Source organism: Nerophis ophidion, linkage group LG08 (assembly GCF_033978795.1).
Source record: "Nerophis ophidion isolate RoL-2023_Sa linkage group LG08, RoL_Noph_v1.0, whole genome shotgun sequence".
NCBI lineage: Eukaryota > Metazoa > Chordata > Actinopteri > Syngnathiformes > Syngnathidae > Nerophis > Nerophis ophidion.
Window position 1 is genome coordinate 20,703,884 of NC_084618.1, and position 16,768 is coordinate 20,720,651.

Here is a 16,768-nt window from a genome sequence, read left to right on the forward strand (position 1 = left end):
ACACATATATATAGACACATATACATGTATATATACACACATATATAATGCTTAAAATGACCTAAATAGTTTAAATATTACGTTATCATTAATGTTACAGCGTGTTTACAACATGTTGATTGAAGCCCTTTAGAGGGCTTCATAGGGCGGAACATGAGACTCTCCATTACCTGCATTGTTAGCTGTGTCTAGCTAGCACTTTTTCACTATTTGCAAGGCATGTGTGTTCTTTACTCACATAAGCATTGTGGTGGATAGGCAAACTTCCCCAAAAAGTGCATTTTCCCTTGAAGGGACTAAGTCGCGACTGTTCAAATGTGAACGATTGTTGCTAAAGATGCTAACTTATTAAGTCTTCTCCGTGAGAAGGTGCAGATAGTTTGCGGGTTGTCGGCAGCTACGCAAGAGGAAGAACTCTTAAGATACCGATCATATCTTCTTTGGAATCACGTGACAGGATTGTGTCGTGGTTACTTGTTCAGCGCCATTATCGTTGTAGAGAATGGGGGTTACGGACAATGGTTGTTTGGAAATATCATGAAAACGTAAAAGTGTGCAAGTCGTATTGTTGCATTGGACAGATTTGAATAAAATGTGTCAATCATTGCTGACTCTCTGTTTTGGTAAGCGACCTCCAGGAATATCACAACACTCACCAGTTGATGACTTCATGCTACAAATGGATTGTTTGACATTTTCATTTGATTTATGGCTTCATAATCAGTATCATAATCAAAACAAATCCACGCTGCAGAAAAGAAGGAAACATGGGGAAAAAAGGTGTATCAATATAGCCTGAGGAAATATAAATATTTTTTCCTTCCAAAAAAAATAAATAAATGGAGAGGCCGCTACCTGTCTGACACGCTGCCTTGGGGTTGGACTGCGAGGATCAGAGGCAACACAAGTCCATGCAGAAACGGATTTATGGATAAAAATGGTCGTTTTGCCAATAAAGAACATCTAACCAAACAGCACAAAGCCACCCAGTGCTCCAATGTTATGATTGTGACGTTTTAGTGTGTTTCGCAATAGCAGTCGCTCTATTGCAGGGGTCACCAACCTTTTTGAAACCAAGAGCTACTTTCTTGGGTACTGATTCATGCGAAGGGCTACCAGTTTGATACACACTTAAATAAATTGCCAGAAATAGACAATTTGCTTAATTTACCTTTAATAAATACATTTTTATACATAAAAAAAATGGGTATTTCTGTCTATCATTCCGTCGTACTTTTTTTTTCCTTTTACGGAAGGTTTTTTGTGGGGAATAAATGATGAAAAAAAACACTTAATTGAACGGTTTAAAAGAGGAGAAAACTTAAATTTTGAAACATATTTTATCTTCAATTTCTACCCTTTAAAATTCAAAATTCAACCGAAAAAAAGAAGAGAAAAACTAGCTAATTCGAATCTTTTTGAAAAAAAGAATTTATGGAACATCATTAGTCATTTTTCCTTATTAAGATTTATTTTCGAATTTTGATGAGATGTTTTAAATAGGTTAAAATCCAATCTGCACCTTGTTAGAATATATAACAAATTGGACCAAGCTATTTTTCTAACAGACAAATCATTATTTCTTATAGATTTTCCAGAACAAAAATTTTAAAAGAAATTCAAGACTTTGAAATAAGATTTAAATTTAATTCTACAGATTTTCAAGAAATATTTTTTGAATTTCAATCATAAAAGTTTGAAGAAATATTTCACAATTATTCGTCGAAAAAAACAGAAGCTAAAATGAAGAATTAAATCAAAATGTATTTATTATTCTTTACAATAAAACAAATAAATTTACTTGAACATTGATTTAAATTGTCAGGAAAGAAGAGGAAGGAATTTAAAAGCTAAAAAGGTATATGTGTTTGAAAATCCGAAAATCTTTTTTAAGGTTGTATTTTTTCTCTAAAATTGTCTTTCTGAAAGTTATAAGAAGCAAAGTAAAAAAATAAATGAATTTATTTAAACAAGTGAAGACCCAGTCTTTAAAATATTTTCTTGGATTTTCAAATTCTATTTGAGTTTTGTCTCTCTTCGAATTAAAAATGTCGAGCAAAGTGAGACCAGCTTGCTAGTAAATAAATAAAATTTAAAAAATTGAGGCAGCTCACTGGTAAGTGCTGCTATTTGAGCTATTTTTAGAACAGGCCAGCGGGCGACTCATCTGGTCCTTACGGGCTACCTGGTGCCCGCGGGCACCGTGTTGGTGACCCCTGCTCACTCTTCACTCCCTGAACAAACACAAAGATGACCTTCATTTATCTTATTGTGATTATGTCATGTTTTGTGTGTGTCTCCGATGAGTGCGTGAGGGTTTGCACATCACGCCATATTGTATTTATACACTTAAAATATGATTTGCTGTCAGTTTATCTACCTGGGTGGCTGTTTGGTGTGATAACACAACTTGTGTGTACAGCAGGGGGGGTCCAAAGTGCGGCCCGGGGGGTAATTTTTTAACGACCCTAAGCACGTTCTAAAAATACGATTAAAAAAAAAAAAAAAAAACAGTAAAAGTGGTATAAAAGAGTAAAATGTGACAAGAAAATGTTGCAATGTTTACTCTAATAACAAAAAGCTGCCATTCAGGCTGTTATTTTCTTAAAAAAAAAAAAAAAAATCAAAATCAATGTCACATTAAATATTCCACTTTAAGATATTTTGGGGGGAAAATGTTGCATATTTTGTGTTTGCCATATAAAAAACAAAGTATTTTTTTTTTTTTTTTTTTTAGAGAAGGGCCTAATAAGAAGAAACAAAAAAACATTAACAACAACAAAAGTTATAATTGACAGGTGGAGCTGAAGTTGATCTCAAGAAAAAAAAAAAAAAAAGTTTATTTTAAATGAGTAGGACCCTTTTGGATCCCCCATAATTTTAGTGCAATTTTTTTGTGTGTCATTGCAAAAAAAATATTAACAAATTGAAATCAATGGTGTTATGTGTTGACATTTTTAAGGTTCCAATTATTCTATAATCTCAAATATTCCACTTAAAAATTTAATTGGGGGAAACTATTGCATATTTTGTGTTTTTTTTTTTCCATATCAAAACAGGGGTTTCTTTGACAAAAAGGGCGTACAACTTAAATCTTTAAAAACGTTGTATTGACAAATAGACCTAATGTTGATCTAGACATTTAAACCTTGAATAACAATAATACAAAATAATGACACATTTTAAATATTTTTTTGACCAAAATCATTTGGGGTCCCTGGGACTAAGCCTGAGTGGAGGCCTAAATGTATAGTTTTACACATATATTGTATTGGTATTTGAAATAAAAACATATCAAAATGGCCCCCGCCTGCTTGTGGAAAAAGTTTGGACACCCCTGGTGTACAGTATATGTGTGTGTGTGTGTGTGTGCTGAGAAGCTGGGAGTGTGTGTGTAGACTAAGGATTAATTATTGGAAATACATTTTGAGAGACCTGTTTGAGACAAATACAAACCCCGTTTCCATATGAGTTGGGAAATTGTGTTAAATGTAAACATAAACGGAATAAAATGATTTGCAAATCCTTTTCAACCCATATTCAGTCGAATATGCTACAAAGAGAACATATTTGATGCTCAAACTGACAACATTTTTGTTTTTTGCAAATAATCATTAACTTTAGAATTTGATGCCAGCAACACGTGACAAAGAAGTTGGGAAAGGTGGCAATAAATACTGATAAAGTTGAGGAATGCTCATCAAACACTTATTTGGAACATACCACAGGTGTGCAGGCTAATTGGGAACAGGTGGGTGCCGTGATTGGGTATAAAAGCAGCTTCCATGAAATGCTAAGTAATTCACAAGAAAGGATGGGGCGAGGGTCACCAATTTGTAAGCAAATTGTTGAACACTTTTAGAACATTTCTCAACGAGCTATTGCAAGGAATTTAGAGATTTTACCATCTACGGTCTGTAAAATCATCAAAAGGTTCAGAGAATCTGCAGAAATCACTGCTAGTAAGCGATGATATTACGGATCTTTGATCCCTCAGGCGGTACTGCATCAAAAACCAACATCAGTGTGTAAAGGATATCACCACACGGGCTCCGGAACACTTCATAAAACCACTGTCAGTAACTACAGTTGGTCGCTACATCTGTAAGTGCAAGTTAAAACTCTACTATGCAAAGCCAAACCCATTTATCAACAACACCCTGAAACGCCACCGGCTTGACTGGGCCCGAGCTCACCTAAGATGGACTGATGCAAAGTGGAAAGGTGGTCTGGCGAGTCCACATTTCAAATTATATTTGAAAAAAGAGGACGTGGTGTCCTCCAGAACAAAGAGGAAAATAACCATTCGGATTGTGATAGGCGCAAAGTTCAAAAGCCAGCATCTGTGATGGTATGGGGGTGGATTAGTACCCAAAGCATGGGTAACTTACACGTCTGTGAAGGCACCATTAATGCTGAACAGTCCATACTGGTTTTGGAGCAACATATGTTGTCATCCAAGCAACGTAATCATGGACGCCCCTGCTTATTTCAGCAAGACAATACCAAGCCATATGTTACAACAGCGTGGCTTCGTAGTAAAAGAGTGCGGGTACTTTCCTGGCCCGCCTGCAGTCCAGACCTGTCCCCCAACGAAAATGTGTGTCGCATTATGAAGCGTATAATCCGACAGCGGAGACCCCGGACTTTTGAACGACTGAAGCTCTACATAAAACAAGAATGGGAAAGAATTTCACTTTCAAGGCTTCAACAATTAGTTTCCTCAGTTCCCAAACGTTTATTGAGTGTTGTTAAAAGAAAAGGTGATGTAACACAGTGGTGAACATGCCCTTTCCCAACTACTTTGGCACGTGTTGCAGCCATGAAATTCTAAGTTATTATTTGCAAAAATAAAATAATGTTTATGAGTTTGAACATCAAATATCTTGTCTTTGTAGTGCATTCAACTGAATATGGGTTGAAAAGGATTTACAAATCATTGTATTCTGTTTATATTTACATCTAACACAATTTCCCAACTCATATGGAAACGGGGTTTGTACAAAAACCCAAAACCAGTGAAGATGGCACATTGTGTCATTTGTAAATAAAAACAGAATACAATGCTTTGCAAACCCTTTTCAACTTACATTCAATTATACCTACCCAAGTTCGAGTCCCACAAGGATGCCCAAAATGTTCAAAACGCGCCCAGCAAAGTCCCACGGGAAGGCGAGGAGAAAAGTGACAAAAGTTTGTAAAATGTTCAAAAATCCCACCTGGGACTCGAACCTGGGTAGGTATTTTGAATATTTTGGGGGGCTTTTGCCGACTTTTCCCACTTTTATCCCCCACTTCCCGTGGGACTTTGCTGGGTGAGTTTTGGACACTTTTTGCATCCCGGGACTTGTGCAGCCGGCGGTGGGACTTGTGGGACTCGAACTTGGGTAGGTATTTTGAACATTTTTTGGGGACTTTTGGCGACGTTTCTCCCCCACTTCCCATGGGAGTTTGCTCGGTGTATTTTGGACATTTTTCGCATCTTGGGACTCGTGGGACTGGAACCCGTGGAGGTATTTTGGACAAAATTGGGACTTTTGACCATTTTGGCCGCCTTTTCCCCTCTTCTTCCCCGCCTTCCTGTGCACCACTGCTGGGAGTATTATGGACATTTTGGGTATCCCGGGACTTGTGGGACTCGAACTTGGGTAGGTATTTTGAACATTTTTTGGGGACTTTTGGCGACTTTTCTCCCCCACTTCCCGTGGGAGTTTGCTCGGTGTATTTTGGACATTTTTTGCATCTTGGGACTTGTGCGGCCGGCGGCGGGACTCGTGGGACTAGAACCCGCGGAGGTATTTTGGACTAAATTGGAACTTTTGACCATTTTGGCCGCCTTTTCCCCTCTTCTTCCCCGCTTTCCTGTGCACCACTGCCGGGTGTATTACGGACATTTTGGGCATCCCGGGACTTGTGGGACTCGAACCTGGGTAGGTATTTTGAAAATTTTTTGGGGACTTTTGACGACTTTTCTCACTTTTCTCCCCCACTTCTCGTGGGAGTTTCCTGTGTGCGTTTTGGACATTTTTTGCATCCCGAGACTTGTCCGGCCGGCAGCGGGGCTGCTTGGGACTGGAACCCGGGGAGGTATTTTGGACAAAATTGGGACTTCTTACCATTTTGGCCACCTTTTCCCCTCTTTCTTCCCCGCCTTCCTGTGGACCATTGCTGGGTGTGTTTTGGACATTTGGACAAAAATAGTTTTGAGCATGTTTTACTCAATATAGGTCATCAAATCCCAGCAACAAGCTGTAATATCTTACTCAGATAATTTAGGACCAAAACAATTAAAAGGGTGGAGTGCCATCTCCGGTTTGGGGAGGAGACCCTGCCCCAAGTGGAGGAGTTCAAGTACCTCAGAGTCTTGTTCACGAGTGAGGGAAAAGTGGATCGTGAGATCGACAGGCGGATCGGTGCGGCGTCCTCAGTAATGCGGACGCCGCATCGATCAGTTGTGGTGAAGAAGGAGCTGAACCGGAAGGCAAAGCTCTCTAGCGGGGTGTATAAAATAGTCAGGAATTATCATGGATGCAAAGGATTCTGGGTATTTGTTGTGTTGCGTTTATGTTGTGATACTGTGAGGATGTTCTCCAGAAATGTGTTTGTCATTCTTGTTTGGTGTGGCTTCACAGCGTGGCACATATTACTAAGAGTGTTAAAATTGTTTATATCACAACTATTAGTGTACTCTGTGTCACCCAGTATGCCTTGCAGTCGTGTGCGAAGCCACACACAACATGTTGCTGGACTGACAAGCAGACTGAACATGCTGTAGAAGGCGATAAAGTCAATGCCTACATAGCACGCCCTAATACAGGGGTAGGGAACCTATGGCTCTAGAGTCAGATGTGGCTCTTTTGATGACTGCACCTGGCTCTCGGATATATCTGAGCTGACATTCCTTAACACGATAAGTAATGAATAATTCCACTTGTAATCACAGTGTTAAAAATAACGTTCAAAATATAAACCATTCTCATGCTTTTTTATGTTCAAGAAATTGCGTTAATGGTAAGTAGTAATTTATTTATTATTGGTTAGTGTGGGGCTTGCCCTCCTGGGGGTTCTTCAGACCACCAAGCACCGACATGAGAGCCCTTTTCAGGGTTACATTATTGTTTTATTTTTCAATAAGTCCCTCAGTTGCTTTCCAGCAATTGTATTTTTCTCTCTCGCTCACGCTCTGGCTCCAGCCTCCACCCCGTCTCTCCTCCTGGCTGCTGCTTATAACAGAGCGACAGGTGATTAGATAACAAGGCCCAGGTGGGCCATCTACGCACCTGTCGCTGATTTCGAGGCCGGTCCTGGGACACCCACGTTCGCTGCAGGTCCACAGGCCACGCCCCCACCACAGTTGGCTCCAGAATGACAATGTTATTACAAAGAATAAGAGACCTATTATACTCTAGAAATCTTGGTCTTACTTAAAAATGCACGTGTTTAGTTGTGTTCAGTGTTATTAAATGTTATATGGCTCTTACGGAAATACATTTTTAAATATTTGGCTTTCATGGCTCCCTCAGCCAAAAAGGTTCCCGACCCCTGCCCTAATACTTGTTAATTGGGGTGACTGCCGGCAGTCATTCTAGAGAATGTTTGCGTCTCTTATTGTCTTCTTCGCTTTGTGACACAGGTCCTAAATGGCTCTTTGATTAGTAAAGGATACCGATCCCTGAACCATGTATATCAAATATTTCCGAATGGTTCAACCGCCACCCGCCCGAATCTAATTAAAATCTATTTTTTCGTCATGTCACCCGCCCGACCCGCGGTTTATCCGCGGACTCCTCGGATGAGACGGCAAACCGCGCATCTCTAATGTGTATGCTTGCTTTAGTACTCCTATTTTTTTGTACATGTTTCAGCATTCCATGCATATACAGTCCTCTGGACCCTCCTTAAAACGATATTCACCACTGTTGTTATTGTAATATGGTATATGTGAATAAACTTGAAACTATTTAAGTTGGATTTATTTCACATGAAACTGGGCTCAGGTTTCCACTACTTTGCCTACTGTATGTCCACTACAGATGAGCGATACCAACATTATTGGTGAACAATATGACCGCAAATTGAGAAAGACACAAACAACATGCTTGTTATTGTGCTTTGCAGTCATTTTCACCTGCAATGTTTCTAAAAAAAAAATAAGAATCAAACCTAGCATGACTGCCGTTGTCGAAGCTTGTGACGGATCTCAACGGTGCAGCAGGCGTACCTAAAGTTGCGGCCTTTGCAGCGTACGGTATGTGCTATTAGGAAATCCAAACCATTCTCGGGCGCATGTGAAGCATTTGCAGAATCTGACGGTTGCCTCCGATTATGTTTTTATGTCTTGACAAAGCGGTGACACACTCGCGCCGGACTGAGCTTCGTCAGAATCTGGCTTTGACAAATTGTTCCTGCGAGGGGACCGCCGCCGAGTCTCCGGATCCTCCCTCACCGGACGCCAGCACGTTTTGAACGTTCCCCTCGGCGTCGACCACCACGGCGGTCCTCTTCAGCTCCTCGTAACGCGCCTGCCGCTCGGCCACGGCCACGCAGGCGTCCAGGACCTCGTTGGACTCGAAGTCAAAGTCCTGACGGAGCTCCGGGGCGTCGAGGAGGTGCTGCTTTGCCTCCTCCTCTCGTCGGGTCTTCTCCTTGGCCACGGCGTTCTGTTTGTGTAAGGCCCGCGCCCACGCCAGGTCCTCCTGCCACAAGGCAGGCTCAGACGGACACAGATGGACGGCCACCTGGAAGGACCTGAGTGCCTGCACCAACACAACACACGCTCTTCCTGTTAGCCTTAGGGAGAAAACAGCGACTTAATGGTAAACATCACCATTAGAGGGAAAGTGAAGGGCAGGCAGAGCCAAAGGTTGATTACAAATAACGACTAACTAGAAGCAAAGATGATCAATGAGAATGAAGGTTCCATCAGACACAGCAACAAACAGAAAATGGTGGACTACAATCAGCCTTACATGCTTTCTCGGCAGGGAGGACAGAGCTCACGTGAGACAAAATGGGCTTCAAAGTGCAGGAAGGTGCGGCGAACGTTAAAATGTTAGAAAGTCTTCATGCAGCACTTTTGATCTTCTTGGTCAGAAACGTATCCGTTTGTCTCATGACACGTCTCATTTAGAAGACAATTCACAAACTGGAAATGCATGGTTGCGGACAACCACAAAGTATCCAACGGGGCATGAAAGTTGTTCCACTAACAAGGACATCAAACATACCCAGATGGACTTGGGTTCCATTACCCCTCCCTCTCATTGACCCTCATTGGAATGTGGTATTTAGGGAGGGGTACCGTATTTTCCGCACTATAAGGCGCACCTAAAAACCTCAAATTTTCTCCAAAGCTGAGAGTGCGCCTTATAACCCGGTGCGCCTTATATATGGACCAATATTGAGCCACAACAGGTCCCGCAACTACGGTAAACAGCCACAGACTTCATTTTCCCCCGTAAAAGAAGAAGTGCGCTTCTTCTTTTACGATAAGCAGCCGCCAACTTCATTTTCCCCCGTAGAAGAAGCACGCGGTGCATGCTGGGATATATGACTGCAGTAGGCGTGCCGTTTCTGTGTGTTTATGTAAAGACCCCAAAATGGCTCCTATTAAGAGACACGCTTACGACGCAGAGTTTAAACTCAAGGCGATCAGTCACACATTAGAAGACGGGAATAGAGCAGCAGCGAGAGAATTTAACATTAACAGCAGCGACACTGACTAAATGACGACTTCGACGAGACACATTGGTATTCGCCCAACTGTTTAATTCCGACACTGAAGAATATGAATTTGAGGGATTTGTGGATGAGGAATAACTTAATAAAGTGAGCTTTACATGTTTATTTTGTGTGTTGTGTTGTGTGACATTATCGTTTGAGCAACATTGAGTTATTGATATATTACTCCTTTGCACTATTTCGAGTGTTATTATATTGTGATTTACCGTAACAGTATCAGACTGTTTTTTTTAACGTGTTTATTGAATCGGGGAAAATAATAAAACAGCTGTTTATTCATTTTGGGACTGAACGGAGTTGTTAGAACGCTGGTTTGTAATCTATTAATAAAGTTTGACTGACCTGACTGTCAGATAGGTTTGTCAACAAAACAGCTGTTTTGTAGACATTCCCTTTAGCGCAGCTCCATCTAAAGGATGCATAACGTAACCCCAACCTCTACTGTAGCGTCTATTCTTTGCGTCTTATAATGCGGTGCGCCTTATATGTGAACAAAGTTTTAAAATAGGCCTTTCATTGAAGGTGCGCCTTCTAATCCGGTGCGCCTTATAGTGCGGAAAATACAGTACTTTTCCCTGTACCTGGGAAAAAAAAAATGTCTGCTGTACTTTTATGTGTGTAAACAGTTTATTAATAACATCTATTTTTTACTCATGTATTTAATATTTAACACTGTGCTGACAATGATAACCGTGCTGCCCAGTTGTTATATCTTGTTTGTTTTACACTTCTGAGTCTCCTTTGCAAGTATTATATAATATATGTTGCATGCAGTTGCAATACCAAGACATTAGATGGCAGTAGTGTATACACCAGTGGTCACCAACCTTTTCGAGCCAAAGATACCTGGTCTCAGCCAAAAACCAAAGCAAGATTTACCAATGTGTAAACTATAATATATATACATAAAAAAATACCAATGATTGTCACACACACACTAGGTGTGGTTAAAATTTTCTCTGCATTAGACCCATTGCCCTTGATCACCCGCTGGGAGGTGAGGAGAGCAGTGAGCAGCAGCGGTGGCCGGACCCGGGAATAATTTTTGGTGATTTAACCCCCAATTCCAATCGTTGATGCTGAGTGCCAAGCAGGGAGGTAATGGGTCCCATTTTTATAGTCTTTGGTATGACTATGGTATGGGGTTTGAACTCACAACCAACCGATCTCAGGGCGGACCACTAGGCCACTGGGTAGTGTGTGTATATATATTTATATATACCGTAATTTTCAGACTATAAGTCGCAGTTTTTTTTATAGTTTGGCCAGGGGTGCGACATATACTCCGGAGTGACTTATGTCTGAAATTAACACATTAGCGTAAAATATCAAAAAATATTATTTATCTAATTCGCGGAAGAGACGAAGAAAATTTTAGCAATCGTCACACACGTCAGCAATTGTCAGATACACGTCAACCAATAAGAATTCGCCGGGGGAGGGTCATGGCAGAAGTGCATTGTGGGTCGTGGAATACTAACTGCTATATGCTACTGCCGTAGCTTATTTTTAAGTGGATCATTTCATCGTTGGCGGTAACTTATAAAAACTGAGAAGGGCTGAACAAAAAAGACACCGAAAAGGAAATCATGTACTGCAGATTACACAATATCAAATAATATTATTTATCTCTTTCGCGGAAGAGACGAAGAAAATGTCAGCAATCGTCACACACACGTCAACCAATAAGAATTCGGCGGGGGAGGGTCATGGCAGAAGTGCATTGTGGGTCATGGAACGCTAACTGCTATGTGCTACTGCCGCAGCTTATTTTTAAGTGGATCATTTCATCGTTGGCTGTAACTTATAAAAACTGAGAAGGGCTGAACAAAAATGGCACGGAAAAGGAAATCATTTACTGCAGATTACAAGCTGGACGTAGTGAAATATGCAGCAGAAAACGACAAGAGGTAGCGGCGCATAACTTTGGAGTTGGCAGAGTTGTTTAGAAGCGACATCGAGAAAGAAGATTTCATGGGAGTGACATATTGTTTGGTAAACGTATAGCATGTTCTATATGTTATAGTTATTTGAATGACTCTTACCATAATATAAATAAATGATAAATGGGTTGTACTTGTATAGCGCTTTTCTACCTTCAAGGTACTCAAAGCGCTTTGACACTACTTCCACATTTACCCATTCACACAAACATCCACACACTGATGGAGGGAGCTGCCATGCAAGGCGCTAACCAGCACCCATCAGGAGCAAGGGTGAAGTGTCTTGCGCAGGACACAACGGACGTGAAGAAGTTGGTACTAGGTGGTAATATGTTACTTTAACATAGCAGGCACCTTCTAAGTTGGTTATTTATGTGTCATATAACGTACACTTATTCAGCCTGTTGTTCACTATTATTTATTTATTTTAAATTGCCTTTCAAATATCTATTCTTGGTGTTGGATTTTATCAAATAAATTTCCCCCAAAAATGCGACTTATACTCCAGTGTGACGTATATATGTTTTTTCCATTCTTTATTATGCATTTTCGGCTGGTGCAATTTATACTCCGGAGCAACTTATAATCCAAAAAATATGGTATATATATATATATATATATATATATATATATATATATATAGGTCAGGAAAAAACACAGAGGCTATTTCATCCCTATAAGCTTGTTTCGCAGGTTTCCCTGCTCTTCAGGGGAGTTTTTCTAATATTTTTGCGATCGACTGGTGCCCCCCTGGTATAAACTATAATGTGCCTAGCCAGCAAGTACTCACTGGATGTGCCAGTCATGTTTTTTGTTGAGTCCCACAGAACTTTTTGCGCAACAGCTGTTTGATAGTGCATCTCAGTTGTAGTTTTCAGTACCAAATTTGGAGGTGTCGATTATCGTCATGTAAAATTGCTTATGCTAATTGGTAGAATACATGTCAATTTCAATGTAATTTAGCATCGAGCTATAGCATTTTGAAAATTGGAGCCTTACTTTACTTTTGAGTGCTTTCTAGTAGGCATGCTTGCTTTGTTGTAACATTTCCGAGCGATATTTAAGCAGAGTCCGCTCCGAGTGCTCGTTTCAACGGCAACAAAACATATCAAAATATGGCACTGTTGGTTTTTACGTGCTTTGGTACCAAGTAGTACCAGCGTAATTCTGCTGGTACCTATAGAAGTACTGAATACGGTACCCATCACCAGTGCTGGTCATAAAATAACCCGTAGCTTTCTTGCTTGAAATGCTGCAATGAAAACCAGCCCATTTTGGGACTGTTACAGAATCCATCTTGAGCCATACATTGAACTGCTGTTAAACATGCTGATAAATACAGAGTAAATATTAGGCAAGAGATGATAAAAGGATGGTTTACAGCATAGACAAAAACGTTTAAAACAACACAGACATACAGAGATTAAAGAAAAGAATGATTTCATTTACGCCGACTCGACTCCGACATGTTGATGCCGAATAAACGCTCAAACTCGACGAGACAAGCCTGGCTAAAAATAGACCCCCCTCCCCCCTCCCCCCCAAGCTTCATTGTACATAGAGGCGTGTCTCCGTTTGACTTTATTTGCGTCGCAGAGAACTTTCGAGTCTTCCTATTGTTGGTGGAGGCTTCACACAGGCAACAGAACACGAGAACCTGACTGGTATTGTGATACCATTTCCCTTTGGTGGTGTAACTTTCAAAACACACTGTTCTCGCTCTCCCGTCTCTTGCGCATACAAAACATGCGGGTAGCGACATGTTCCGAGACGACTGGGTGTGGGGTGTTTGTGGTAAACAGACGGAAGCGACAGATCTTGACAGCTCGTTTAAACTATAAAGGCAGATGACGGATGATTTATGGACTTCATATGAGAACAAAACGTTCCCAAAGAGCTGGATACAAAACTCAAAACAATACTTTTTTTTAAAGGGGAACATTATCACAATTTTAGAAGGGTTGAAACCAATACGAATCAGTTCCCAGTGGCTTACTTTATTTTTCGAATTTTTTTTCTAAAATTTTACCCGTCACGGAATATCCCTAAAAAAAGCCCTAAAGTGCTTGATTTTCGCTATTTGCTTAAAAGGGGAACATTATCACAATTTCAAAAGGGTTGAAAACAATAAAAATCCGTTCCCAGTGGCTTGTTGTATTTTTTTAAGTTTTTTTCAAAATTTTACCAGTCTCGGAATATCCCTAAATAAAGCTTTAAAGTGCCTTATTTTCGACTCTCTGCGAAGAGACTGACCATTTCCCTGTGATGTCACACAGTGCTGCCAATGTAAACAAACAATGGGAATACCACAGCAAGATATAGTGACATTAGCTCGGATTCAAACTCGGATTTCAGCGACTTAAGCGATTCAACAGATTACGCATGTATTGAAACAGATGGTTGGAGTATGGAGGCAGATAGCGAAAACGAAATAGAAGAAGAAACTGAAGCTATTGAGCGAATAGCTATTGACGCTATTCGGCCATGCATTTAAGCATTACTATCGCGGTAAAATGTGCAGACCGACCGATCAGGACTTTTGCATTGACACTGGAGCAACTTAAATCCATCGATTGGTAAGTGTTTCTTTCGCCATGTCTGCCTTAGCATCGCCGGGTAAAATGTGGAGACACTCCGGTACATTCAACGGGGGTCTGGCGCCAGACACTTTCGCATCTTCGGGCCAGTGGTGCAACTTGAATCCCTCCCTGTTAGTGTTGTTAGACCCTCCGACAACACATCGTCGAGGTTCCAAAAAATAGTCAAAAAAACGGAAAACAACAGCTGAGACCCGGTGTTTGTAATGTGTTGAAAATGAAAATGGTGGGTGTGTTACCTCGGCGACGTCACATTCTGACGTCATCGCCTCCAGCCCGATAAACAGAAAGGCGTTTAATTCGCCAAAATTCACCCATTTAGAGTTCGGAAATCGGTTAAAAAAATAGATGGTCTTTTTTCTGCACCATCAAGGTATATATTGACGCTTACACAGGTCTGCTGATAATGTTCCCCTTTAAGCCACTGTCCATTTCCCTGTGACGTCACATAGCGATTCCGATACAAACAACATGGCGGGTAGCACAGCAAGATATAGCGACATTAGCTCGGATTCAGACTCGGATTTCAGCGGCTTAAGCGATTCAACAGATTATACATGTATTGAAACAGATGGTTGGAGTATGGAGGCAGATAGCGAAAACGAAATAGAAGAAGAAACTGAAGCTATTGAGCGAATAGCTATTGACGCTATTCGGCCATGCATTTAAGCATTACTATCGCCGGTAAAATGTGCAGACCGACCGATCAGGACTTTTGCATTGACACTGGAGCAACTTAAATCCATCGATTGGTAAGTGTTTCTTTCGCATTAAATGTGGGTGGAAGGAAACGCTGGATGTAAATATAGTTTCATATGTACATACAGGTAGCCTAAATAGCATGTTAGCATTGATTAGCTCGCAGTCATGCCGCGACCAAATATGTCTGATTAGCACATATGTCAATAACAACAACAACAACTCTCACCTTTGTGATTTCGTTGACTTTATCATTGGGAATGCATCTGCTTTGAGTGTTGCAGGATATCCAGACATTTTTGCCATCTCTGTGCCATCTCTGTCGTAGCATCGCCGGTAAAAACCAAACGGGGGACTTTTGCATCTCTTGACACTGGAGCAACTTAAATCTGTCGATTGCTAAGTGTTTGTTTGGTATTAAATGTCAATGGAGGGAAAAATATAGCTACAAATGAGGCATAATGCTGCAATATGTACACAGCTAGCCTAAATAGCATGTTAGCATCGATTAGCATGCCGTGCTAATCGATGCACATTCTGCGTAAATCAACCTGAACCCGTCCCTGATCGTGTTGTTACACCCTCCGACGAGGCATGATGTCTCCAAGGTATCGGGTGCGTCTGATGTGTAGGGAAAAATGGCGTTGAGTACCGATGTGACGGCACGTTCTGACGTCGTCGCTCAAAGAGGCATAAACAGAAAGGCGTTTAATTCGCCAAAATTCACCCATTTAGAGTTCGGAAATCGGTTGAAAAAATATATGGTCTTTTCTGCAACATCAAGGTATACAGGTGCTGGTCATATTATTAGAATATCATGAAAAAGTTGATTTATTTCATTAATTCCATTTAGAAAGTCAAACTTGTAGAATGTATAGATTCATTCCAAACAGACTGATACATTTCAAGTGTTTTTTGCCAAAAAGGAGATGATTATAGCTGACAACCAATGAAAACCCTAAATTCAACATATCAGAAAATTAGAATATGGTGAAAAGGTCAGATATTGAAGACACCTGGTGCCACACTCTAATTAGCTAACTAACTCCAAACACCTGGAAAAGCCTTTAAATGGTATCTCGTTTTGATTCTGTATGACACACAATCTTGGGGAAGACTGCTGACTTGACAACTGTCCAAAAGATGACCATTGATACTTTAAAGAAGGAGGGCAAGACACAAAAGTTCATTGCCAAAGAGGTTGGATGTTCCCAGAGCTCTGTGTCCAAGCACATTAATAGAGAGGCGAAGGGAAGACAAAGATGTGGTAGAAAAAAGTGTACAAGCAAGAGGGATAACCGCGCCCTGGAGAGGATTGTCAAACAAAACCGATTAATAAATGTGGGGGAGATCCACAAAGAGTGGACTGCAGCTAGAGTCAGTGCTTCAAGAACCACCACGCACCGACGTATGCAAGATATGGGCTTCAGCTGTCGCATTCCTTGTGTAAAGCCACTCTTGAATAAGAGACAACGTCAAAAGCGTCTCGCCTGGGCTCAAGACAAAAAGGACTGGACTGCTGCTGAGTGGTCCAAAGTTATGTTTTCAGATGAAAGTAAATTTTGTATCTCCGTTGGAAATCAAGGTCCCAGAGTCTGGAGGAAGACAGGAGAGGCACGGAATCCACGTTGCCTGAAGTCCAGTGTCAAATTTCCACAATCAGTAATGGTCTGGGGTGCCATGTCATCTGCTGGTGTTGGTCCACTGTGTTTCCTGAGGTCTAGGGTCAATGCAGCAGTCTACCAGGAAGTTTTAGAACACTTTATGCTGCCTGCCGCGGACCAATTT

The 16,768-nt window shown here is 41.0% G+C and overlaps 1 protein-coding gene across 1 annotated transcript in view; it reads right to left on the bottom strand.

The window, feature by feature from the left end:
• Window positions 1-7,955: 7,955 nt before the first annotated feature.
• Window positions 7,956-16,768, bottom strand: part of LOC133557506 (tetratricopeptide repeat protein 33-like) — a 28,670-nt gene continuing 19,857 nt past the window's right edge. Inside the window, exon 5 of the mRNA XM_061907985.1 lies at window positions 7,956-8,756. Within this exon, the coding sequence (XP_061763969.1) occupies window positions 8,379-8,756 (378 nt within the window). The 3' untranslated portion in view covers window positions 7,956-8,378. The remainder of the gene's footprint in view (window positions 8,757-16,768) is intronic.